At 33.1% G+C, this 27,634-nt stretch overlaps 4 protein-coding genes across 8 annotated transcripts; 3 read left to right on the top strand and 1 right to left on the bottom strand.

Moving 5' to 3' along the window:
- Positions 1 to 167: 167 nt before the first annotated feature.
- On the bottom strand, positions 168 to 27,634 carry LOC112687727 (UPF0598 protein CG30010). Of its 5 annotated transcripts, none has more exons than XM_025560611.1 (4): positions 27,463 to 27,634; positions 1,781 to 1,999; positions 783 to 831; positions 168 to 681 (listed from the first exon to the last, which is right to left on the bottom strand). In XM_025560611.1, the coding sequence occupies exons 2-4, from the start codon at positions 1,943 to 1,945 to the stop codon at positions 233 to 235; spliced, it is 663 nt and encodes a 220-aa protein (XP_025416396.1). In that variant the 5' UTR covers positions 1,946 to 1,999; positions 27,463 to 27,634; the 3' UTR covers positions 168 to 232. The 5 variants fall into 5 exon arrangements, with proteins under 5 accessions (XP_025416396.1, XP_025416398.1, XP_025416397.1 ...); XM_025560613.1 differs by lacking the exon at positions 27,463 to 27,634 and adding an exon at positions 5,019 to 5,039; XM_025560612.1 differs by lacking the exon at positions 27,463 to 27,634 and adding an exon at positions 3,888 to 3,983.
- Positions 6,644 to 7,619, top strand: LOC112687728. The gene is made up of 2 exons (XM_025560614.1): positions 6,644 to 6,783; positions 7,312 to 7,619. Exon 2 carries the CDS (start codon positions 7,339 to 7,341, stop codon positions 7,585 to 7,587), a length of 249 nt encoding a protein of 82 aa, XP_025416399.1. The 5' UTR covers positions 6,644 to 6,783; positions 7,312 to 7,338; the 3' UTR covers positions 7,588 to 7,619.
- LOC112687593 lies at positions 18,174 to 19,337 on the top strand. Its single transcript, XM_025560388.1, has 4 exons — positions 18,174 to 18,521; positions 18,596 to 18,712; positions 18,807 to 18,961; positions 19,090 to 19,337. Exons 1-4 carry the CDS (start codon positions 18,284 to 18,286, stop codon positions 19,324 to 19,326), a joined length of 747 nt encoding a protein of 248 aa, XP_025416173.1. The 5' UTR covers positions 18,174 to 18,283; the 3' UTR covers positions 19,327 to 19,337.
- On the top strand, positions 20,178 to 21,432 carry LOC112687592 (prostaglandin G/H synthase 2-like). The gene is made up of 2 exons (XM_025560387.1): positions 20,178 to 20,509; positions 20,910 to 21,432. The coding sequence occupies exons 1-2, from the start codon at positions 20,178 to 20,180 to the stop codon at positions 21,430 to 21,432; spliced, it is 855 nt and encodes a 284-aa protein (XP_025416172.1).

Here is a 27,634-nt window from a genome sequence, read left to right as displayed (position 1 = left end):
TATCAACTACAACGTCAAAACATTTCACTTTTACATCAATTTCATTAACATAATTATAATTTAAATTACCCATATTAGATATTATTAATTATAATAATCAATAATCAAAAAATAAAACTTTAACTTAATGCAATTTAAAAAATAAACATATAATTTTCTATACATTCTAATATAAACTTTATTTGAAAATATCACATAACAATGATTTTACTATGCTTGTAAAACCACATATTCAATTAATTCGTTTAACAATCAAATTTTTGAACCAATCTGGATCTAATGTATATTTTTTATTACACCAGTTGAAATGTGTTGGCACATAATTGTGTTTATCAATATTATACATAAACATTTTACTTAATTCAATAGCTGTTCTAGATGACACAAGTCCAATGGACCCGTGTTGTTCACTAGCTGGATGGTAAACTCTACCATTTTCAACATCCATCCAGAGCTTATTTGGTTGAAATAATACACTCAATTTAGATCCTGCATGGTTATGACAAAATAAGAAATTCCCATCGTCGCTTTGAATTATTTGGGTAAATACAATAGGGAAATCATCACATCGAATAAAATTCCTTTCTCTTCCACATAATGATATCCATGGAAAATGTTCTCTATATCGATCAATCGTGTTTGGTTTCAATCGTTTGAAAAAAAATACTAAAAAATCTATTTCTGAAAAATTATGAAATAAAATCTTTCATATAGATTAAAATAAATAACTCATATTAAATTAAAAGAAAACAAATTAAACATTAAATAGCAATAAAATTTACCTTTATAGGCAGATGTAAAATTTTTCATTTTACTATCGTCCAAAAAGAGCTAGAAAAAAAGAAAAAAATCCATAATTAAAAATGATTTAAAATGTTGTAAACTTAAAATGTGCATATGAACTACCATAAAAAATAAATTAATATTGTACAAAAATATAAAATACTACAGTTAATTCAATCAAAAAGCCTAGATTCCTGATAATAACAGTAATTTTTTTTCAATATTTGTTTAATTTGCATATATTAAATTGCCATTTTTCTAATGCATTGTTCGAAAACTATTGTTTGAGTTATGGCAAATATATACTTAGTTTCACTTTTAAAAATATTAATATTATTTGCATTAAATATGCCTTCCCAATAGCATAATTGTGGGGGGGGGCAAGGGGAGGCAAGTGCAACCTCTGAGAATTTTTTGAGAGATAAAAATATAATTTCCCCCTCCATAAGATAATCCAACAGTACAAATAGCACCTTTTATTAATGAACTCTTATGGGTATTATTTAACAATATTGATACCTAGTATCTGCTACCTAATATTTATGTTTATCTAAACTATAAAATGAGTTAAAAGACTTATGTAAAATCAAATAATTAGATTTATATATACAATAATAAAATACATACAATAAAAATATGTTTTAACTGGTGAGGGAGAGGGGTGTCAGGGTTTTGGTAATAAATATATTATATTGCCCCCCTAAATTTTTTCCCAGTTACGCCACTGTGCCTTCCTTAAAATTATAATTATATATAAAAAAAAAAATAATTCCATATAATTTAAAAAAAAAAAAATTCTTAGTGTACTATCATCAATTAACCCAAACTATTTTGAAATTGAACGTGAACATTTCTGGTTATAGAAAATAAACATTTCCTATTCATTCAAAACGGTACTTTGGTTTATATAGAGACAAAATTACTTATTAGCAGTAATTATCAAATGGTCCATTACTTTATTTAGTAAGAACGTTATTATAGAAATTGGTGTACCAACCATTCCTTGATGGTCTATATAATAGAAGTATTCTCTAACATTCTTTTCTGGTGATTGTCCTTGCACATATGATACCATGGAGGAGTACGTTTTATTCCCCAGCAGAAGTTTGACATTTTTTAAATTCTTTAAAAAATGTCGAGATTTGATACATGTTAAAGACATAGTTTTAAAGTTCTACACTGGACGGTAATTATTCCCACTGATCGTTCATTATTTCTGAAAAAACAAAACCAATAAGTTCTTCAATTGTAAACTAGATGATTGTTTTGTAAAAAAGGTAACTCGAATTATCAGTAAGATATTAAATAAATGGCACCAATTACATTTGAAAAAATACTTATGTACGTTTTTCGATCACACTGAACACGGATATTATCATCTAATTTATTTCTAGACAATTATAAACAATATGTTATTGTAATAAAATGTGATCATAACACAATAAAATATAATTTTTTTCTCGTGGTACACGTTACAGGAAATTCCAATAGAATTCTCCAACAGTGGTCATAAAGTAATGTAATATATGATAAATTAACTGTTGATATTGTTGAACATACGGTTATAGAATATAATTTTTAGTATTATCGTTCTATGACCACTATCACGTCGCCAGAGGTTATAAAATGTTTTCTTATCATTTTTATCTCTTGTCAATGAGGAGAACTGACCCAAACCCGTTCGTGCCAAACGGTGATAAGACACTGTTAACAACAATCAAGCGTGTTATCTCATTTTTGCTTGCCGAAATCTATCAAAGACTAATACCAATATGTTGTTATTGCAACTATAGGCCGTCTGAGATTTTTCAGTTGGTGGTTCAATCATATTTAATACCACCCACCCATCTACCAAACAGTCATATTAGGTACAAAAATTTACTTAATTTCTATTAAATTACCAATTTGATAATAACTACCGCTGCCAGTTGCCAAGACCAAGAACCACCTATTAAGATGATATCCACCCCAAACTTTTTGGTTGTTCAGTGTACCATAAAATTCATGATCAAGCCGCCTCTGATTGCAACCCAGCAAAAAGTAATAATAAAAAATAATAATAATCAGTGGCAAATTGTCCAGGCATGCTCAGCATAGGAGTGGCTTAGGAATAAAAACGTTATTAATCAATAATATATTACGTATTTTAAAAGAACACAATGTATAACAATAATGTAATTTAATTCTGTTATACTTTGTAAAATTTAATGACAGAGCATGCGATAGATGTGTGCGCAAGCTACACGACGCTTTGTTACCGCTGTAAAATGCCAGTTATTCCGAGACCACCTCTACTAACAGCCGCGGTATTTATTACCCAGGGCATACTCATTCTGTTGCACCTCGTCAATACCGTAATTTATAAGATGTACGTTTACGAGTGTAAGATAATTTTTTCTTCGTTTTGTATTATTGTACTATTTTTTAATATTATTTAGTTAGTTAAATATTTTTTAAATAAGTGCTATTGTATATATATTAAATTAAAGTTTTATTAATAAATTAATACAAATTTGTGTATTACCATTGATTATAGATAATCTATCTATAATCAATGGTATTACTTATTAATTATAAATTAAATATAACTATAAAACATTATAATAAATGAGCATGCCCATACATCAGAGTCAGCATTCGCCACTGTTAATAATACTAAAGGTGCGATTCCTTAGGATGAGTCTATAGACGCGCGACTGACGCGGCGCGATTTGAATTTTTGCAACGCGACTAATAATGTGTCGATAAAGTATTAAAGTACCGAAAGTAAAAAAAATGGTCGTCGTGTACTTGAACTAGAACACGTCCCGGCAGAATGCTCGTATACGACGTGCAAGGGCATACCTAGACATTTTTCCGTAGGGGTTCAATAAATCTGGTAAGAATGAAATCTATCATATTTTGCTAGACTCAATCGTCCAAGAGTGAACCGAATTGGTTGCGATGCAGCAATCGATATAATTTATAACGTAAGAAAAAAAATCGTTTTCTACACCATGCATTGGCCGAAAAACGTTCGAAAATACGTTACTACGCTACATAGTATCGTGGACACGGATGTATCTAGTCGAAATAACATATTTGGAAAAGGCATTACGACTTACAGTGCCTTTTGGAGAGCAACTCGAGAGCAGCATAACCGGATTCGAATTGTATCGTATTCAACTTTGGTGACCACTGCTACTGAAAACCTTGCGACGACTGCTGCTGAAAACCTTGCGACTACTGTTGCGAATAAACATTATCGACAGCAACATCACATCGCGTAAGTACCTGATCTGTCTCAATCCTACGCCATCCTAAACCCTCGGGCTCAGGGTACACGTACACGCGCGCGATCGGCAAAGGGACCGGATCAAAACGCGCGACTACAGTGTGGACGCAGCGATGTTATTCGGCCGCAGCCGTGTTCCATGTCCGGTCAACGCGCAATTCGCCAATTCGCATTCAGCTACGTCCAGCGATCGGGCCATGTACTGTCTACTAGACAACGCACGGTCATCAACCGCAAACACCGCCATGGACTGTGCACGAACAATTTCGAGGGTTATCGGGGGCGAAACACTGACCGGGTGGGTGGATGCAGGCGTAGATACGAGAGGAATGATATGGGGGCTGAAACTTTCCTTTTAAACATAAGGTAGGATCATTTCGCACGTAGGTACATAAAATATTGAAAAAATTAGACGCAAGAAAGACTTCTTACAAATCGACATGCACAACGAATCATGGCAAGTAAAGGGTCCCATACACGGAACGATCTATCGTCAAACTTGTCGTCAAGCAACGTTTGACAGACCAAATCGTCACGTGTATGGACGTGTTTGTAAGTTTGCCGTCTGATCGTCGGTCGTTTTGACGTATCAACCGGACGACCAACTGAACGATGACAGACGCGGTTTGTGCGTGTATGTAACTGTCTGACAAAGTGTACTACACAACATTGTTATCACTATTATTATCATTGATTATTACACATTGATTAACACTAAATTTTAATTTTTATTCCGAAATCCGAATTTATTTTGTGTTTGACGTTATATTTTAATATTCCATTTACGTACCGCTATAAAATGGATCAAAACAAACCATTTGTGACCGAGTTTTTAGAAACCTACAATCGTCCAAAAATAAACATTTGAGGAACTTAGGTATCGAAGACTTGTTAAAGGTGTGTCAAGAAAAATTTAAAGATGCTAATGCAGCTTTTGTAAAACGTAAAATAAACAACCTACGGTCTGCATATGATGCCACAGAACTGCAATTCACGTAGCAAATTCATATGCGAATATTTTTGACATTCTAAAAGCCACTGTTTTGACCATTTCCTTTTTTTTTATGTATCGTCATCATCATCCACATACAAAACAAGAGCAGTTGTCAGCAATAATTTCCTCTTTCGATCTATTTTGTCCATTGTGCGCAAAAATATACAAAGCGAAATTGAAAAAATTCCATAAACTATAAAATGCAACCACTTGAATAATATTTCGATTTTCAATTGCGATATAAACCATATCACATTATCACAATATAAACAAACAAAACAAACTTCACCAACTAAAAAGTTAGGTTAGATATCGTCAAACTAATCATTTGGTGTGTGGACTGCGTCAGGTTTGACAACTGATCGGCCGATTGGTTTGACGACAAGTTTGACAATAGATCGTTCCGTGTATGGTACCCTTAACTCACTTTACTAGCCACCCTCCCACTTATTTCATTTCTAGATCCACACCCGAGTGGACGCGACAGCGCAATTTGGAAATGTTAACGTTCGGACCTACATTTGTGATCGTAATTCGAGTCACTCGTTCGCTAGTTCATACCACTAGTACCCATCTGAACTTTCAGGGCTAAACCAACCCCTGTACGTCATAGAGATATTTCTCGGGGGGGGGGGACGAATGTCACAGCAATTATGAACGATAGTACAAGTGCACGTGCAGGAGTGATATTGAACACAATTGCTACATTCCTAACTGTTATGTTTGCACCATTGGTGTTTTGACAAAAAAAATATAGGGTATACGCGTATTTAAGGATTTATGACAATGACTATTGTGTATTCATTAAGATCAAAACTTATCAGATTTTATCATTCAAAAAGACGCTCGCTTCACTCGCGAGTATTCAGATCTTTTCTGGATCTCATGTTCACGAGTATAAACTTTAATATATAAAAAAAAAAAGTGTATTAATTATTTCTTGATTTATCTAAGTATTTAAAGCTTCTATGGAGAATTCAATAATTGCCCGATTTTAAAGGCAAAAAATATAAATATAATTGTAAAATAAAAGCTTAATCATGTAATCGTCAAATAGGTAACAACAAAACATATAAAATATATACGATTAACTTTAATAGAACCTATACATAATAAAAGGAATAAATTACAACGGTTAAAATTGATTATAGTTTATCAGCAATGTATCAACATTGATCACGAATAACAATAAATTGGAGATTACAAATGTTTATTTGGAACGTCAGCGCATTCTGTTACCAGGAATCCATTACTACTACAATTCTAGCTCCATTTGGGCCTTTTTAGGAGTTTCCAAAATTAACATTGCGTGGGCTATCTATGTTTATTTAATCAATGGCCACACTATTTAGTATATTCTTGTATAGAAACGTCAACGGCCACTTGTAGATATTATAATTTGATACCTAATGAATATAGTTAGACGATAATCGATAGCTATAAATAATAATCAGTTATCAATGTTATTATTAACCTACCAATAACAAATTTTCTAAAAATAAACGTATGTCCTGTGGATTTTTTTTCTATTTATGAAGTAGGTATACGAGCGTATACGTGTGTATACGTGCGTATTGGTGTTTCTTTTATAAAGTATACACTAAATCACCATGATGGTTCACGGGTATACCTCGTAAACCTGCGTATACCCTCCAAAACACCACTGGTTTGCAAGTATATACGTACAAGACGTACATGTGGTAGGACAACAAGACCAGTTCACGGTATCCGAGTAAGACACAGACTGTTTATTAATATGATTATTTAAATATTCGCTATCGCGTTTTCACACAATGCAGCGATACCGATTCTTGCATAATAATTACGTAACATATATTACACTAACGTCGTAGTGGAATGATTTAGATCTCCCAAAAAATTGTAAATCCATAGAAAATAATTTCACTATCTCGTTTTGTACTGTAGGTACATACCGTTTCACCGTTTTATCGCATTGAACAACTGATACACCCACAATGTTTGTCTAAATTTTTTTGGTTATCACACTAACGTGCGACAGGTATTAGGTGTCTTAGAGAGTAAACCCATCGAAGACTAATTTTTTATTTATTATAACGATATGTAATCAACTTAGGAGACAAGAAAAAAACAACAGCCAACTAACCGTGTATTATAGCGTTACCGTTTATTTTAGCTTGTTAAAGCCTAATATTCTAATCTTTCTAATTTTCTAATCTCGTATGCGTCGCCCTTTCAGTGAGTACCGTTTTAGAGGTCAATTATTTTTTTTGATTTCCAGCGAAAGTCCTACAAAAAGAAATTCACGATGGGTGATGGTGAAAAATTGAGCCGTAAGATGATCTTTCCTTACACATTTACTGCGAAGGTTGTTCAGTTTCCATTTAAATTGCATTTTAAACACCACTGGATGTTCCCATGGCTCATTGGATCTGCTGTTTTGGTCGCACCTGTGTTCTATCAATTACAGAAGTTTGCCAACAATGAAGCCAATATAAAGATGTGGGCTGATAAAAGGAGGAAGGAAGAAGAACATCACAGACACAAGTGGGATTAATTGAAATTGTGAATCAATGTAGAAAATAAAAATAAAAACAGAAACTTATTCAACTATTGTATATTATTTCTAATAGCGTAACTGCGAGTTATAAATAAATACTTAAATTAAATGTAATAAACATAGTTCAAAAAAAAAAAAAAAAACATGTAACGGGACACCGTCGACCTCTATCGGTACAATTCCCTATCATCAACAAGCTTTCGACCGTGATTTACCTAAACACAGATATCGCTGATCGCCACGACGTATACAACGCTCTAACCAACAATAAATAAATAAAATAAATAAATCTCCGTTTACATTTGTAGATTTTTTAAGTAAAAAACGGGTTCAAGTTGAAACCTTACCGGGACCACGTTGCTGTTCCGTCTATGATCGTGTAGTATTCACCGTTCGGTCTTAAGGCACCACCAATGCGGCCACCAGAAACGAGAGGTTCCAAAACCGTGTCGGGCGTAAACACATAAGTACCAGTGATTCCGTCGACCACGACAACCTTTTCCCTCCCCGGACTCGGTAGCAGTTCGTTTCGTAAAACTAGTCGTTGTCCGAGGCCCACCCACAACCTTCCGTTGCAGCGTGTTCTAACCCAGTGCCAACTTCTTTACCGAACTATCCACGGTATACTTTTATAGTTTAAAGTCCAGGATAGTACGGGTTTCAAACGGAATAAATTAGCGATCGATCCGACCGTGTCCGTCCGCTCCGACCGAGTCCGTCCGCTCCGATCGTGTCCGTCCGCTTCGACCGCGTCCGCCGTCGTAGTGGTACCCACCGCCACCAGTCAAAGACGTCGAGTCGACCACGGTATACTTGCAGGCCAACTCGATTACCTCCCCACTGTCTGCGTACCATACGCCGATCCGTTATACGCGGTTGTCATCCTGTACGCCGTCTTTTCGCACGTGATCATATTTCCGTACGCCGTAAGTGAAATTGCCGTTAGGACTCGATACAGCCACCCCGGACGTTGTCACCAACGTATTTGCGGAGGAAAAGAGCCATACGTGTCCAACCAACGATACTACTGATCCTACTCACTTTGTAAATATTCGAACAAATATCCTATCTTATGTCTGTGTTGTATGTAATAGTAGTTCGATGGTATATATAACCATACTATATCAATTTTTTTCTTGTGTATTTGAACAGCAACGTGTAATATTATATAGCACCTTACGGGATTTTTGCGAAAAATTATTTATGTTTAATAGTTTAAAATAAAAAATACCGACAATAGAAGAGAGAACTTGGTATGAATTATTAGTAGTTTATGAATAAAAATATTTTCAATTTTTTAAAAAATATTTTTAAATATTTTCAAGTTACCCGAAAGAAACATATGACAATTTATTCAACTTGCCCAGAGATGTTGCTCTGGCTCATTGTGTAACCGAGGATTTAAAAATTGGATTTGGAATTGCGGGGAAATTCAACTAAAAATATCTTTAAAAAAATTATATTCATAAAAATAACAATAATTGCGATCGATTGCTAGACGTTATTTCGGCGGTGTTGGTCAACTGTTCGACCAAAATCTAACAGTAGGAAATGTTGGCGTGGTTATCAAGGCATAATTAAACTGCTTTTTGCTTGGTTACAAAGCAATACAGTGGCGGAAAACTTACAATACAATCGTAAACAGTAGTTCTCAAGTCCCTATTAGAAAAAATTAAAGCCATGAACTTAACAAAATTAAAAAATCGGTTGCGGTTATGACGGTTTAGATTGGAAGCAAGTCAAGGAAGTTATTGTTAGTATATTTGCTGGAACCCGAATAAGTATAACAGTTTGCATCCCCTCTAAAGTAAGTGTAAGAAATTACCAAATATATTGACCTTTAATTCTATCATAAAACCTTTGCAAGATATTCAATCACGTACCGCCGCCGCAGTTGAAAGCTTATATCACACCGAAAGAAATATTGGAATTAGAAGTGATGAGCGACATTCTACTTTTCATTGACCTTGAACAGTCTAAAAAGAACGGTTGTTCAGATGATCTGGTGAATAAAGTAAACGCTGAATACCCGTCTTTGAAAGAAAACTAATTATGTTTAAAATGTTCTGAGATGCATCAAACCTATTTTAATAATAATAATTATTACCTAAGTATAGATATTACGAGTATATTTGATTTTTATTCACATGTTTCATAGATGTATAAATTATTTATAGTAAATATACTTATATTTATAACTTATTTATCATTCAATACATACCAAAGCTATACATAAGTATATATATATGCTATATCTGATTGAAAGGTTTGAAAAGTTAAATTTGATAAAAATATAATTTATATTTTGTCCATCCATAGGTTATTGAATGATATCAGACGAAATGTGTAATGTCCTGGAGACGTAATTACATATTTCATAAAAAAAGCGAAAATTAATTGCTTGTTCACCAGTTCAACGGCATATTTTAGTTCACTTGAAAGAGGCTTTAACAACATTAGGAAAGATATTAGAAGCTATAGAAATTTTGCTTTCTAGAGTGCACCTATTAAACCCGTCGATAACTTCAAGTTTATATCACAAATGGTATTGATACTGCGATCCATCATTTATGGCTCTACATTGTGGCTGTGTGGAGACACAAACCAAATAAAAGAGAAAGAAATATATGAAAACTACTGCAGGATTGTTATTAACGAAGTTAAACTTGTATCTAAAGCAACAGCAGTTAGCAACTTATCGAAAACCGGAGGTCCGAAACAGCGTAATGCTTCTTCAAATAATCAAAAGTGGAAAAATGCTTCAACGATAAAAAATACGCGTAGAAGATAGGTATTTTTTAAAAATAAATACGAACAGTTACACCCACATCCATAATTCATCTATAAAAGATACAACACTGTTTTATAAGATATTTAAGAAAAATTTAAATTACTATAAATATGAATTTAACCAACCGAACTCAAGTGCATATTTAAAGTAAACATTAAATAGGTAGATGCATTTCATAATCTATGTAAACATATAAGTATAATATATATACTCAGAATGGGACACCAATATCACAATTTATTTGAAGTGATATTTCACCTCTTTTAATCTATACAAGATTTATGATTTTCTGTTTCTAATAGAATATTTCAACTCCAAATTATCATAAGATCATTAATTATTTGAACTTGACAATAGTCAAGCATTAATTATAGATTTATAAATGAGATTTTTAATAATTTAACATTTTACTGATAAAATATATTTATTTTCTAGAACGCAAATGGATTCGACGTCAAGTTTTTTCAAAATGTACACTGTTCCCATTTTACAATTTGTTTTCGAACATCGATTCAATTTTGTCTAGCCATAATTTATTTATATTATTTATACAAATAATAATTTTAATATATTTATATATATAATATATTATATTAATAATATATATATATATAAAAACATAAACTGTATATTATATAAAGTTATAACCACAGAATAAAACAGAATAGACACTGATAACAAATTACATGGGCAGCATAGGACAATAATGAAATTAGTCAGCCATTTTATTTGAGGTACAGTAGGAAGTTAGTAACATTTTATTCCATCATGAAACGGTAGTAATATTCTTTATAAGCTACTGCGCATTTTAAAATTTTACTAGTAGTAGTATTATTTTTCAAGGTATTAGGTGCAATAAGAGTTTGAGATTTGGGGGGCTTATAAGACTTATACTATGGTATGACCATGAGTCAACCCCCAACCTCCCATCATTACCAAAAAAATATAAATTGTGTTTTTGTAAATGTATTACAATTGTATTTGTAAATTTACTACAACAATGATTTGTATTTTATAGTATTATATCGATATAAACGTTTTTAATATTCTTAAAAAATGTATATAAATACCTGTATAATACTATTTAATCATCGATGAATCTATTTTATACATTTTTTTTTTTAAACACTTCCTATTCTGAAATCCAGCACATGGGCCTGTATTATGGTATACATACAATCTAAAAAATGATCCACAAGTAAAAACTTCTTGGTATCCAGTAGGTCACCATGTTTCACACTGTTCGGTAGACAGGGGCGGACGAACCGGTCCGCTGGTCAGCGATCGCGGACTGGCCTATCGGCCATAAAATATAATTTTGCCCTGCATTATTTATAAAAATAAAATATAAAATCAGATAAAAATGTATCTTATAATAATAATAAGACAAATTCTAAACACTGGACAATAAAGCTGAGCGTCCACTAGGTCGGAGAGGTCGGCGCGGCGCGGTGCGGATTTTATCCGGACACCCGTCCATATAGGTATGCAAAAACATATAAATATGGTCTATGAACTTTACGTTTAATATTGTGAACTAGTATCTAATTTAATCTTAATATTTAAACTATTTTTTTTCTCATTAAACATTAAGCTATTATTTTCATCCTGCAACATGATATACTATACTATACTTAAAAATATATTTTCCTTCTACCATATGAATTTGTTTTTTTTTTTATTTTGTTCACCTTTCGACCTCTTTACTTAATATAGCAAAATTATTTTTGTGCCTATACACCTAATAATATATTATGTATCAAATATAAAAATATATTCTTCCAAAGTTCCAAATGAAGTGTTGATTTAACATCAAACAAATACAATATGAGGTATATATGATGAACAATTTAAAATGACACTTATTTATTAATGTTTTGTATATAAACTTACCCTGATGTTGTGTTATATATTATATTTGATGGTTATGTTGAAATACCTACTTGAACATTAAATGATACATAAATGATTTTAAGTTATCATATAAATTTGTATAAAAATTAAAATTTTAAAACGTGATAACTGAAAACATGATAAGCACGCAAGTGACACGACAATACTCCGAAACTAACCGACAGCAAACGAACATGGAAAAATCCGACCGCTTCATCGTCCATTAGGTCGGTGAGCCAGCGCGGCGCGACGCGGCGCCGATCTCAAGAAGTCACCGGAGCTCTGGAAAGCGGCGCCGCGTCGCGTCGCGCCGCTCCGACCTCCTAGTGGACGGATTTGTATTAGTTAACAGGCATTTTATTATATTGCCGCTCCGCGTCGCGCCGACCTCTCCGACTTAGTGGACGCCCAGCTTAATACACAATGTTTCTGCTGAAAATGAATTCACATTAATTTGTTTTTTTTATCGGCTTATTCTATTTTCACATCGTTCTGATTAAATCACTATACGGGCTTCGGGTTATTTCTATACCCGCGTCGCGCAGTACATATTATACATATATTTGATAACGGAAGAACATAATATTATATCATGTATATCAAACCCATTGTTTATTTTTATTTTTATTAATGTCTAAACATTAATCATAATTCATAACTAATTCGTACCAAGTCATTACATATTATATAAAAAAACAGAAATTAAATTAATTTCTCAAAACAATTGAATTCATGCGACATAATATTTACTAAACGTATTACGGTCATGCATGGGGCCCAGCGTAAAAGCTAACTACGAGACAACTAAAATTATATTGCTAATTATAGACTATAAAAACTGAAAAATATAAAATAAATGTTAATTTTTTTCTTCGCTTAATTTCTTTAGACTTTAGTCACGATTATTGGATTTTGTTAAATAATATCAAACAATTTAAAAACTGAATTTATTTTAGTATAAAATTTATAATTTGTAAATTATAATATTTTATAACTAATTATTATTTTATATAATAAAATGCGGGCTAGTCGCAAGTGGGTAACGTTTTACTGTATATAATGTCAAGTGGGTGACTATAAATACTATTATGCAGTGTTTGAAAGAACGAGTTTAATTTTACGTGAACTAACCATGAACGCGTTCACTGTTTTATGGAACCTTCTAAACACTGCTATAATGTATATTGTGTTCAATTTGAATTCAGTGGTATATCATTGTATTAGAAATGTGATTTTTAGCGGAAACGGTATTTTAGTCTAGTACTCTAGTCTTTTATATTACCATCAATAATTTATTTAAGTATTAGTACAATGATGGGTTAATTTAATTGTTTTAATTTTTTATTTAAATATATTCATTCAATACTGTTTGGAATTTAGATGAGTAACATATCTTCAATTTAAAATGGACAAGCGTAGTGGTGATGACGATAGTAATAAATACCCTATGAAATTAAAACGTAGCTCTGGATGGGCAAGAAAAAATGAAACTGATAAGACAAAAATTAAAAGCTATTGCTCACGACAAAAATCAACAAAAATTAAATTTTGGATTTATACCTAGCACGCGACCATCTATTGAAGTTGCATTGCATTCTGACACAGTCCTATCAATTACTAATAATGAATCAACACAAAATTCAATAGTAAGTATGTAACCATCAATTTCATAAAAATCATAATTTGTTGTAATCACATAAATATCTTATCGACAACACTAATCCATCACCGACTCGTTATTGTAGTTGTCAATGATTGATGTAAATAAATTAACAAATTTTAATTTTCGGGGGGGTTTTAACCCCCAAACCAACCCTATATACGTGCTCACTTTTAAAATCACCTAAAAATAGGCAAATAATGTTTTATTTAATCGACAACGACTTAGTAATAAACGTAGTCCAGTCTTGCATTCGAGAAATTCTCGAGGGGTAGCTAACATTTTCGTCTTGTACCTAGGAAAGAATAGCAACAATCTTTCTGTTTCCTATTAATTACTTTTACCTACACATTATAGTTATTTTATAAATTATCTAATTATTTAATAGACTAACTGATTTAATACTGTAACTGTAACATACATAATAAGTTGAAATCTAAATTTTAAATAAATTAAGACGATAGATGCGAGATGATTACTTGCTTTAGATGTAGTATAGAATCTACCACGGTGTTTAATCGAGGAAGATTTATAATTTTAAATTCCATTTTTAGAATATTATACATTTAATATAACGTTCTTATCCGATTACTTGTTCAAGATTATGGCAATATTATTATTATGAACCTACCTATCATGATAACACAGGATATAACGAAGGAAATTTACACTGATATAATATATTATGATATTATCATGGTGTTATTTAGTAGACTTGATTCAAATATATTTTTGTAAAAATGAAACCTTCATTTTAATTAGATTAAGAACACGTTTTTGTTGGCATGTGACTATAAACAACAACCGACTTCAACTGAAATGTATTTAAACAACATTAAACGCTTAAAATGATCTATCTAAACAAACACGAGTTTGATCAGTAATCTTCTGTTTGACATATATGAAATCATTATTTTATTAGCTGGTTTGAATAAAAATAAATTAAAAAATATGAAAGTTTTATTGTAAACAGTTTTGTACGTATATACAAAAGGTAACCATTTGATTTTTTACTGTATTAAAATTTTTTGTAGATATCAGTTGAAAAATAATTAGAATTCTGCAGCCCAAAAATAGTTTTATTGAACAAAAAATGGAAATGATAAGAGGTATGTAATTATTGTTGTATATTCGATGGATTTAAAAATGTTTACCCAATAAAATAATAATACTTTAACATTATAAATTATTATAATTATTAGCTAGTTCAACTGTTATGAAGTCGAGAGAAAACGACACAAAATCGTCGTTTATTGTGATAGCAGAAATTAGGGCAATTATTCGTTTAAAGAAGAGTTTGTCAAAAATCATATGGCTACTAGATTCTGACGCCGGAATGGAAGAATGTATTTTCGGACGGAGAGAATTGAGACAACAATTCGACATTTTTGAAAGTAAGAAATTGCCATAAATAACGTCCGGACCAGAATGATAATGCCTGTCGAATGGTTGCATCTTATTATTATCACGACGAGGACATTGTATTCGTGTTTTTTTTCGTTTTGATTTTTATAGAATTAATGTCTGTATATTACAAGTCCGACCAGCACGTAGCGCGTCGTTGTCAGACAATCAAGCTGACTGTGGACAATTTGTGTTCAACAAAATCCTTATTAAGATTGATGCCGACGCCTAAGCCAAAATTTGTATTAGTGTACAAAGCCAATGATGTAGTACCCAAGGCGCCTGCCGCGATATGCGAAAAGAAGGAATTAATCGTGTCCGACGATTTGCTGGGAAAGAATCGCAAGACATCGGTGGTTGGTAACACAAGACGGAAACTGGTCGACGAAAATCTGTTGCCGTCGCGAAAAAGTACATAATAAATAAACAATAGCGTGTACGATATACACCAACGATTGGATAAAAAAAAAAAAATAAAAATAAGCAGGATGTTGTTACGGGAGATAGTAAACTGCAACAAAAAAAAATTTATCATTATACAATCTGCAACAAAACCGATAAGATACACTATATAAGCTGCGGAAATGTATTTTGTACACCTACAATATTATGTACTTTATAGTATGCTATAGTTGTAATAGTTTAATTAATTATGTTATGTTGCGTCTTGCATACAAAATAGTAAAGGAATCCAAATGTATATTTAAGTCTTAACGAAACATACTATAGTCTGTCCAGCGAGAGAACGTGCCGGTTCTGCGCATGTAGAATGACGATCAATCCGTCGCCGAGATCTCGTTTACCCTTCTTAGCTACCTCAATCATTCAAAAAACTATAATACGAAAACTTATTGATTATTGCCACCTTTATAGAATACACGTGTCAGGGGCGGCTCCAGGGGGAGGGAGCTAGGGGCTACAGGCTCCCCCCCAAAGCTCGTACTGTATTTATAAAAAAATGAATATTGTTAACAAAATAGATTTTGTAAAATTATAACTTCCTCCTACCCTAACCATGACTCTAGAGCTGCCCCTGACACGTATGCACACCGAAATTATTATGTTATGCCAATAATAAACTAATATTATTAATCGTTAACGAAGTGGTCTCAGTGAGGAAATCTATGGCTGGGGCACGGGTTGGAAATACGCAAAAATCAATTTTGGTTATGCCGCGGCACGTTCTCTCGCTGAACGGAATATAAATATTGATTCCTTAACTTTTGATAATACTAGAAAACACGTATTTACTAGAGTTAGATGTCAGTAGAAGTAGTTAAATATTTAATTCAATGAGATGGAATTTAGAACAATGTTTTGCTAGAATGGCAAACAATTTTAAATTCAAATTTAAATATGAATCAACATTAAGTGATAATAAAACACGGAAACACGCATGAAGCAACATAACATAATTAATTAAACGATATACGTAAATAGGTACTCATAGGTTGGAATATATGATTTAGATATTATATAGTATAGGTACATTATATACTAGGTATATATAATATCGTAGGTATATAAAATAAATTGCCGAATTTTGTATAATATATCTTATCGGTTATGTCACAGATCATATAATGTTGTATTTTTTCTCGCCGCAGTTCACGTATTGACTTTTGTAAAAGGTTCATTTTGCCACAGTTTATATACAGCCGTTGTTACATTAAAAAAAAAGGAACGTCGGTCCTTTAGTAAGGAGAGGTTGCAATTTTAGTAAACAAAATAGTTTGAATGATCGATACTCTGTACCCTCCTCTTTTAAATCCGTTGAGTACTGGACACGCATAAGGAAAATGGGAAATTTGACAGCACATAGTTCTGACAACCAGCGATCCGACATTTTTTATTATTTTTATATCATTAATGTTTATTAAAATTCTTAAACCTGTGTTTATGCAATCCACTGTATTAGCTAAATAGCAAGATCGCTGTAAGCAATCTTCTCTTTTATCTGATATTATTTTAATTAAAAGACTTTTTTTTTTTTTTTGCTATAAGCTATATGATTATTATTAGAATATATTCTATAATAAATTATATTATTATGGTGCATTGAATTTTGCATTGGCGGTGTGTCATTTCCACGTATAGGTTTCGTATCCAGGTTTGCGTTTCCATTGATAATAGCTGTAATCGCAGTCTCGTTGTTCGGATGGCACCACAGTCTCTACAGTAGATTCAAAGGGACCAAAGGTAAGCCATGATAAAACATTTTTATTTTTATAGCTATAATTTTTTCCCCTTTTTTCTCTTTCTTCACGCACCTAATCATCTTTCGGTCGTGTCCACGTCGCGTGTCTAATGCAATAGTTTCAGATTCTCCGACCGAGACGTACTGCCAAGCATTCGACCGGCTCAGTTGCGAGAACGGCGGATACCCATTGGACAAAGGTTACGGTTTCACGTGCAAGTGCGTCGACGGCTACTACGGTGCACGTTGCTTGCACTCTGGTAAGACTATGATGTGATGTGATACGATGAAACCTCTAGGTCAGTGGTGCGCAACCTGGGGTCGCCAAATTTTATTAGAAGGTCGCTAATAACTTAATACCAAATAAAAAAGTTAAATATTATGTATATTATTTCATATAACTTATGTTTGCATCTTAGATTTTATAAAACTATAATTTTGTATTTTTTTTTTATGTTTTGGATCAATTAAATGAAAGAAATAATAAAATTGCCTAAAATTAACAATATAATTTATATGAATAAAATGTTTGTATACAACAAGTAAGTTTATGTTATATACTTACTTAATGTTGGTAAGAAGAAAGTTTTTTGTAGTTCGCCTCATCTAAATAAATTCATTTATGGGTCGTGGAACAAAAAAGGTTGCGCACCGTTGCTCTTGGTCGTCGAAATAAATATTCGGAGGCGTCCACTATTTAAAAAGAGATCAGTATGTTTGGGAACAGGGTTGGGTTGGGTTTCTGGTGATGGTGGCGATGAAGTGTATTTTAAACGTCAGTATAAAAATGCGAACGTTAATTCTTGTAATAATCCGTTTGGCTTTTGCATTTTACTCCCGCCCAGAGTCGTACTTCTCGGCGGCGTTCCGGTATATAGGCCGTCTGTTCGATAGCACGAACTCGGACCTTCGTAGAGGCATGCCCCTCATGTGGTGGTCGTTTCTTCCATTCACGTCGGATCTCCAGCAGACGACAATCGTTTCGTGTAAGCTACTCATACTCGACGCATGGTCTCCGTCGCGTCCGCTCTGTTATTACGATTATTGCGTTGTTTTGCAGTTTACCAAGAGCATATGAGACGGATGAAAAAAGGAATGTTTTCGGACGGTGGCGGCAATGCAATGACGAACACGAGAATCTTACCACCCGGTTGCCCATTACACAGTCCAACCGACGGTAATTTTTTACGTTTTAATATACCTACGTTTTAACCATATATCTACGCGCCATGCGTGAGGACGCTGAACTCTGAGAACGATACGTTTTTCAGACACACTACCACCATTGGACACGGTGTACGATAACATTATCCGTAGGAAACCCGACGACCTGACGAAACGGGACCCGAGACGCCGGAACATGCTTTGGCACACGTTCTATCAGTATTTCGTTTTGCAATTTCTCGATGAGGATTTCAATTCAACGGTTTGTATATGTGTCGTAGCGCACTCGCACATAACCCGGTGTTTAGAGAGAGGATCTTGGCGATTATCATCGTATTGATTTGATATTCGTTTTGAACAATCAATAAATCACGTGTTACGCGGCCGCAGGTGACGGGCTCCCAGCTGTACGGGACCGATGGAACCGCCCGTGGAGAGTTGAGATCGTTTGTCGGCGGAAAGCTGAGAACCGAACGTCGTCTGAACGACGAGCACTATCCACCGCGGCTTACGCTCATCGAAAAGTTCATCTCGGCGTTTTCCCGGATAAGGGCCGGTGGACCAACTCATTGGGTAAATATCTTCGCCGTTTTACTACCGTCTCGTCGTGGCTGCGGTGTTCTGTAGTAGTATATCTATCTTGCAATTTGAAGGAGGTGCTTTTTATTTGCTTCTTATTGCTCAATAACAAAAAAGACGGAGGTCCAGATAATTATCAATTCAATAAATACTTATTTACAAATACGCGATATATAATAATAACCGCAGTTAATTTGACAATATAATTTTTTAAAAAAATTGATCAGTTCCATACATATTTTATTTTTACTTTTGTTCACTTATAATTAAAGACTGGATTTATATGTATTATAAATTATAAAATATGCATGCAAAAATGCACTAAAATAAGTCAAAATATGCAAGAAAAAAATGCAAAACATACAAAATAAAATTTCAATTTTTATTAAACTTTATATTTGATGTTGCAGTGATAATTATTTACTAATTTTATTAAAATTTTCAAAAGCAAAAAGTGAGATGCAAATATGCAATATGGAAACGTAATTTGTTAAATTATAGAAATTATAGAAATAACAAATTGAAAAAAAATGTACAAATAAATTTTAGTAAGAACATATAAGATGCAAATATTTGATTACCCATTTATAAATAATAATAGTTTATACTTACAATCTGTAGTCGATATAATATGTAATAATAGTAAAAATATTACCCTTCGTCGCGCACAGTTAATGCTTCTGTAAACGCGAAATGACGTCTTGAATCGAATATAATAAAAAAAAAAAAAGCAAAGTCTTTGATCGCTTGCACGGTAGTTCGACAGGGTGGCCGAGTACGCGACGACTGAGGGCCGGGATCTCGACGTCGGGTGGTACGCGCTGTTGGCGGATGCCGTGAACCCACGCCAGCGGTCCGTGGGTCATCCGCTGTTGAGCACGGACCCGATGCTGTTCGCGATGCACACGCTGTGGGTGCGCGAACACAACCGCGTATGCGACCAACTGGCCGCGCAGCATCCGGAATGGACGGACGAGTGGCTATACGCCGCGGCCAGGCGGATATTGGTCGGCCAGATGATGGGCATCATGATCAACGACGTCCTGAACGTGGGCGGCAACCGGTGGCCGTCCAAGCACGACTCGGCGGCACGGTGGGCCGCCGGCGATCGTCCGTCCACCACGCCCTTGGAAATGTTGCTGACCATGATGATGCCGTCCGGTGGTGCCGGTGCGCATACAGGGTTCGAGAACGCTAAGGCGGGCTCGACGTCTTTCCATCGCGACAGCAGGTCGGTTGTTCGAAATTGTTCGCTCAGCGTTGCGGTCGAACGGTCTCGTCGCCCGACGACGCACGTCCGTTGTTCAACGGTCGAGCGACGAGACCGCGAGACAATGCGTTCTTGATAGTATATTATATTTTTTTTCTTTCGTTTTACGTTTGCTAACACATGCACACTTCTGTTGCACGCCAAAACATATCGTTAATGGTATAATAATCAACGCGAACAACTGCTAGTTTCGTTTTCATCTTCGAAAAAGCGCTACGTTTTGTGCGTTTTTTTTTTTTTTTTTACTTGTCGATAAATCAACTGCTTTTCTACGTTCCGGACGTATCCAAACAGTCGAGATAAAATCCTGTTTGGAAAATATATGAAATACGTTGAGTCTGTCTGATTTTAATGTTTTCAGCCGATTGTTGGATAGCGATATAAGCGATACCGTCAAGCTGATGGTGGACCAACCGATGGGCGCAATGAGTAACAACAACGGCAGTGCCGAGACGGAGCCGTTGACGAAGGTTCTGATGAAGCTGTCGAGAGAAAATTCTGTGCAGAGCTTCAACAGATATCGGACGCACTTGGGTCTGCACGCTTATGGAAGCTTTTACGAGCTCACGGGCAATCGTGAAGTTGCCAGGAGATTGGAATCGTTGTACGAGAACGTCGACAACGTGGAACTGTTGGTCGGAATGTTTGCGGAGAAAACAAGTGATAACTCTGTTCCCACGTTTACGGTAATGATGAATAGCTATATCGTCAATTCAATTGTGACGAATCCTCTATACACCAAAACCATGTGGAATTCCGATACGTTTGGCGGCGATTATGGGTTTTCCTTAGTAAAGTCTGCCAGCATTAGAACGTTCATCTGTAATAACTTACAAGATGAATGTGACAACAATGAGCTTATTGTTGACCTCTATACTAAATAAATATATTTGTATTCATCTATACAAGGTGATTTCATCATAGACCTTATACTCATAGACCGGCCCTGTGAATTAAAATCTGAACCGTGATAGAGGCGCTGGCAGCGTTATGATAATTGACGCACGATATAAAAATTATTGTGCATACCATAAAAGATCTATGTATAATATGAGTGTACGATTATTAGACATCAGCTGTTATTTGATTTTTCGATTATTCCAGGTTTTGAATTTTTAACGATTTATATTTTTATTCTATAATAGGTATAATATCATTTTAATAATTTTTCAATATGGTTTACAAATGCCTCATTCCATTTTGTAAACAAGTTTACAATGACAACTATTATCCAATAAAATTGCACAAGTAAATAATAAAACATTAGTAGATATTGTAGTAATATAATTTAAAAAAAATAACATTATAAAATAGGTTATTATAGATTATTGTAATAATAGGTTTATTGTTATAAAATAGGTTTCCAATAGATGAAGAGGTCAGAAATTTGTGGATGGACAAGTGTTTCATTTCAAATGTTTTGATTTCTTATAGAATTTGTAGCAATCACTTTAATGAACATGTTATTGTGATTGATAAGAGAATAGTGATTAATGATTATCACAAGTTGCAATGAACACAATTGTGTTACTATAATTATTAACATTATAACAAGCGTGCGTTGTCACGCGCGCACAGAAATTGGGGGTGTGCATCGGTCACTTTATAAGCAAGGCCGGTCTATGAGTATAAGGTCTATGGATTCAATGTATAACAACATACATTTCACACTATACAAAGTGGTAAAAAACATCTAATGTTATACACATAGGCGTGCGCAGGAATTTTTATGGGGTGTGCCATAAAGAAAATGTGGCTACTTTCCTTTATTTGAGACATACCAAATTTCACCTAACCTTCCCTCCTAAAAAAAAATGATAAATTTGAGTTAACCTACGGTTACACCCTGTGTGCATGCCTATGATTAAACAGCATTAAAAATATTTAAAGTAATGATAATATTTTATCATATACAGAGTGGAAAATAAGCATGATAATCTATGTCATTTTCCTAATCTGTGCATTAAATAAGAACATACATTTTTATACTTTTATTTGTATAACAAGACTGTCGTTATTAAATGATTTATAGAAAAAAATTAGTAATAGTTTTTAGGATAGTCAAAAAATATTGCCACCACTAAATTGTATTTAGGATTTTCATGCAATTTGATACATAAAATTTTCACAATTTTGGCACCACCATTGTGTTTAGTGGGACTAAAAATAAAAATAATATTGTGTCAAATTTTTAGTGTAGAATTTTGCAATATTATTTCAATAATAAAACATAGATTTGAAATAATAACAATTTCTCAATAAAAAGTTACTTTTTTTTTTTTTTTTGAAATCATTTAATAACTACGAGTACAGTATTATTAAAAAGAATAAAAATGTATGTTCTTCTTTGATGCACAAATTATAATAATCACATAGATTATCATGCTTTTTTTCCACCTTGTATATGATAAAATATTATAATATTATAATAATTATTATAAATATTTTTTAATGCTGTCTAACCATAGGCATGCGCACAAGGTGTAACCCAAATTTATTCTTTTTTTTTTTTTTAGGAGGGAAGGTTAGGTAAAATTTGGTATGTCTCATATAAAGGGAAGTGGCCACATTTTCTTTATAGCACACCTCATATAAAATTCCTGCACACACCTATGTGTATGAAAGAAATTTCCAGTTTTTTAAATAAAGTCATAAAATAATTTATAAGTTTCTTATACCTATGGTATTTACTTTGTTTAAAACTTATAACAAAAAGGTAACTCATATAAATAAATGGTCGACGAAAAAATATTGATAAAATTAAAAATTATTTAAAATATGCATCTAAAAGTACGTATAAAACGGAAGAAATATGCCCTAAAACCAGAAAAACGCAAAACATGCATTTATATAGACAATAAAATTTCAAAACTAGCTTTGTGGAACCATGAAACATATTTATTTTGCACTTTACTATTTTTGTGACTGTGCAAAAAAAAATATACAAATTCTACAAGTCCTCTGCTTTATTAATAACATATAAAATAAAACTCCAGATTTAACGATGCAATGCTGGCCAGTTGCTATCTGTATCCAATTTAAGTAATTTTCACATACACACTGGGCCGGCTCAAGGTATAGGCAAACTAGGCACCTGCCTTAAGTGGTACATATAATAATAATCATAGCCTATCGACTGTTTTGTTTGGACTACAGCGGAACAATAGTGATTAATAGGACAGAGAACTTGTAGCTCTAAAAAAGTGCTAAATTTGCAAGCATATATATACTTAAAAATCCTATAATATGCACTAAAATATGCTCTATAAATATTTTAAATGTTAATAATAACATTAAATCGTTTTTAATGTCAGAATAATTATAGTATAGGACTTAACCGTCAGTCAAAAATATATCATCATCAAATTTCGATAAATAACTTTTTAACTGAATATTAAAAGATTGTTTACCTTTCGACATTTTAATATTAAAACGATACACAAATACGTAAAGTTGATATGAATTATGAATAGATGCACATACGCAGACGGTAGAACTAAAACTAAATGGCTAAAATACAAAATTATTAAAGAAAGATTCAATGCAATTTTTAGTATCTTAAAAAAAGTTCCTAGCATATTTTAGAATTTACCAAGTTCCGTCAATAATTGTATGATATAGATAACGAGTTTATTTTTTAAAAATAAAATTTATCAAATAGGCGACCCTAAAGACATATTTTTAGGAAAAGCATACGTCTACGACTGTCAACAACCATATTATATGATCAACATTTTTTTTCTTTATTCAACAATATTTCGGTCTCACATTAGATGAAATAAAAACGTCGACGGAAAAGTATTGATAAAATTATAAAATTATTTAAAAGTTTTATCTAAAATTATAAAGTGGAAGAAATATGTCTTAAAAACAAAAAACAACTCAAAATATGCATTTATATGTTATATAATATTTCAAGACCAGCTTTGTGAAAGCATGAAACGTATTTATTTCGTACTATACTATTTTTCTAATTGTGCAAAACAAATATGCAAACGCTGCAAGTTCTCTGCCCTAGAGCAACAGCGTATTTATGTGGGAGGGATTTAGGGGATCAATCCCTCCTTAGTCTTTTTTTCCTTAAGAACATCTTATCGGACTAGCACTTTTATTAGTTTATCAGATAATTGACATAAATATTAATAAAATAATTGATGAACCAGCAACTAAACAAAGAAACTAGATTTTGTATTATAATTGCAAATAATAAATAATTATAATTAAAATAAATATTTGTAGTGTATTCAATTCACGTTCGGCGATCGTCGCGTGCACCCGCCTAGCACGCTCCGTTCTTGTGTTTCATTATTTTTATTTTTCCGTCATTACATTTACTATGTCAAATATGTGAAATCCACAAATCGACGTTTACACTTTTAATTTAACTTATGTGAAATTACAAATTTCAATATTGTCTCTATAGTTGTTTATAAATAATATAAATAATAAAAATTCAATAACAAGCCGTCGTCTACCTACATTTTTCGCTATTACATACAACATGCCGTTTTAACGAGTCGTCCTTATAGCACGCCGCGGACGACGACGGCGACTTATCGCTCGTCGCGGGCGGCGGTAACGACATTGTTCGTATTGTACATTAATTATGTCGCAATCAACGTACAAAAATAAAAATTCAAATTTGATCACCACAAATACTAACGACACTAGTAAACCACAGACTGTTGGCCTAAACAAGACTCCAATAACTAACAACAGTGGCCGTCCAGTCAGCAACCAGGATATCACCAACATGAATAATTCTCCTTCTCATTCTCCATCAGACAGTTGAACAAAGATCTCGTCAAAAAACAAAAGAAACTTGTCCTCTTCATTTGAACAAAATTCACCAAAAATTCAAAACAACAAAAAATTATTTTTTACTTCAAACCGTTATGAAGTTCTCTCACAAGACGAACCAGTGTCTGCTACCACATCAAATACTATCCAACCGGACTCTCCCGTGCAGTATACGGAAGAAACCCTCAACGTCGGTATCAAACCAACTCTACCTCCACCAATTTTTGTTCGAGGCGTTATCAATTTTACAGACCTTTGCGCAATCCTTATTGAACTAATTGGTGTAAATAATTTCTACTGTAAATCCTCGACAGATCGCCTAAAAATTATGACAAATAACCCAAATTCCTATAAAATGCTGATCTATTTCCTAAAAGATCAAAAAGCAGAATATCACACTTATCAAAAACGCGTATAGGTATGTTTTAGTATAATTATATTTTGAAAATATTAGTTTTGTTAATTTTTTACTGTTATAGATATAGCAATATTTTTTAGTAACATACTTATTTTGCTTGTTCAGGTATATGATTAATGAGGATGTAATTCAAGATGCTGCATTTTTTGATCCAAGAACATTTTCACAATTAAAAACTCCCCGATTCATGTTTCCAGAAGGGTCATTGTCCAAAATCACATCCATGGCCAATGTCGATATTTTAGATATTCAACGTCAGTTAATAGAATTTGCTACAAATTACGAGGCCATAGCAAATATAGATGCTAGTATTTTGTATCAAGATTGTAACGATAAATTTTTCGAAGAAAATGAAAACCACACAGATATGGGAGATGATTTAAAATGTGCATTATCCGAAAAAAATCGTTGTAAATCGTGCATTTCATGTTTATTCTTATATGTATACACAATAATGACTCATACACCAAATTACAATGTTATATACGGTATACGATATACGGTATATAAGGTAATATTAAGTTTAGATTTTACTCAAGTAAGTTGTGAAAGGAGTTTTTCAATACTTAAAACTATAAAAACTAGACTTAGGTCAACTCTTTCTAAAGACAAATTAGAAGCATTCATGTTTATGAACCATGAACATGGCTTGATTGTACCTCATATTATAATTGATCGATTAGGTGCCACTTCCACTGAAATGAAAAGGATGCTTATTGGGTAATTTTTATACTTGCAAGAATATTCAGTTATGTTTCAAATTTAGTGTAAATAAATATATTATTATCAGAATTGTACTTGTATATTTTATTTTTATTTGTTGCAATTATTTTTATTTAAGAATAATCATTATACTGACAAAAATATTTATAGATATGCATTAAATATTTGTTGTATGATGTGGTTCTTGTAAATCTTGATTTGCTGTCTACATAGCAGATAGTTTGTAGTCTGTTCGTGGGCTAGGCCGTGCTACAGTAAAATCACAAACATTTGTAGCCAGTCTTTTAATATTATCATATTTATAATATGATACTAATAAATAATCAACAATTACTGTGATCACTTATAAGCAAACATCATAGTTGAATAGTAATTCGATAAAAAAAAAATTGACTTTATTATGGTTATTAATTTTCCGTAAAAATGGCCCGAAGTATTGAAACCGCTGACTGGCCTGTCGAATACCCAGTCCGCCCCTGTTGGTAGATCACATTTTGAACAATTACCATAATTGAAATTACAACTAATACCGAATATCAGTTATCACTGATTATAATTTGATAACTAAAGTGTCTCAATTAAAATGGCCGCTGATTTCGTTGCCGCCGTGTTGTGTCCGCCCTCTGATATAACTTGCCATACGTATCGAACAATTTGTTTATAGTTATTCGTTTATCACTAAATGTATAGCCAACACCACATAGTACAAATAGTTACACTAGCCAATAGGTACATAGGTAATGATTATTATTCGGGCCGCAACTCACCTACAGCCAAAATATTGTTGGACCGCAACTAACCTACGGCTAAAATATTATCGGGCCAGAATTCACCGGTCTCCAACACCGGAAACGACACGCCGGGCCGCAACTCACCCACACCCATGTTAGTATGGGAACTAGGTAGTTACATTACAATATTAATAACAATAGGGAGCACTCGGCACGACAATGAAAAAGTTGCAGGTACTTACCGAAAATGTAGGTACCTATACAAATACAACTTTAAACAGGACAACTGCAGGTGTATGTACGCACTACTGCCGTCTTAGATAAATAAGTACAAATTATAAAATTCAAAAATTAACGATACAATAAAAATACGGTTCACACGTTCACTGCTGACCATAATTTGATTTACTTGTT

Source organism: Sipha flava, unplaced genomic scaffold, assembly GCF_003268045.1.
Source record: "Sipha flava isolate LNK unplaced genomic scaffold, YSA_version1 35a_pilon_pilon, whole genome shotgun sequence".
Classification (NCBI taxonomy): Eukaryota; Metazoa; Arthropoda; class Insecta; order Hemiptera; family Aphididae; genus Sipha; species Sipha flava.
The sequence above is the reverse complement of the archived record's forward strand: the minus strand, read 5'-3'. Positions and strand labels throughout refer to the sequence as shown.

What these genes read in the sequence shown, in the direction of transcription:
- LOC112687593 (XM_025560388.1), top strand. Translation starts at nt 18,284, where the DNA reads ATGGTGGCGATGAAGTGTATTTTAAACGTCAGTATAAAAATGCGAACG. An exon ending in ATTACACAGTCCAACCGACG is followed by an intron (nt 18,713 to 18,806) that starts GTAATTTTTTAC and finishes TACGTTTTTCAG; the next exon opens with ACACACTACCACCATTGGAC. An exon ending in ATGAGGATTTCAATTCAACG is followed by an intron (nt 18,962 to 19,089) that starts GTTTGTATATGT and finishes ACGCGGCCGCAG; the next exon opens with GTGACGGGCTCCCAGCTGTA.
- LOC112687728 (XM_025560614.1), top strand. Translation starts at nt 7,339, where the DNA reads ATGGGTGATGGTGAAAAATTGAGCCGTAAGATGATCTTTCCTTACACA.
- LOC112687727 (XM_025560611.1), bottom strand. Translation starts at nt 1,945, where the DNA reads ATGTCTTTAACATGTATCAAATCTCGACATTTTTTAAAGAATTTAAAA. An exon ending in ATATAGACCATCAAGGAATG is followed by an intron (nt 832 to 1,780) that starts GTTGGTACACCA and finishes CTTTTTTTCTAG; the next exon opens with CTCTTTTTGGACGATAGTAA. An exon ending in TTTTACATCTGCCTATAAAG is followed by an intron (nt 682 to 782) that starts GTAAATTTTATT and finishes ATAATTTTTCAG; the next exon opens with AAATAGATTTTTTAGTATTT.
- LOC112687592 (XM_025560387.1), top strand. Translation starts at nt 20,178, where the DNA reads ATGCACACGCTGTGGGTGCGCGAACACAACCGCGTATGCGACCAACTG. An exon ending in TCTTTCCATCGCGACAGCAG is followed by an intron (nt 20,510 to 20,909) that starts GTCGGTTGTTCG and finishes TAATGTTTTCAG; the next exon opens with CCGATTGTTGGATAGCGATA.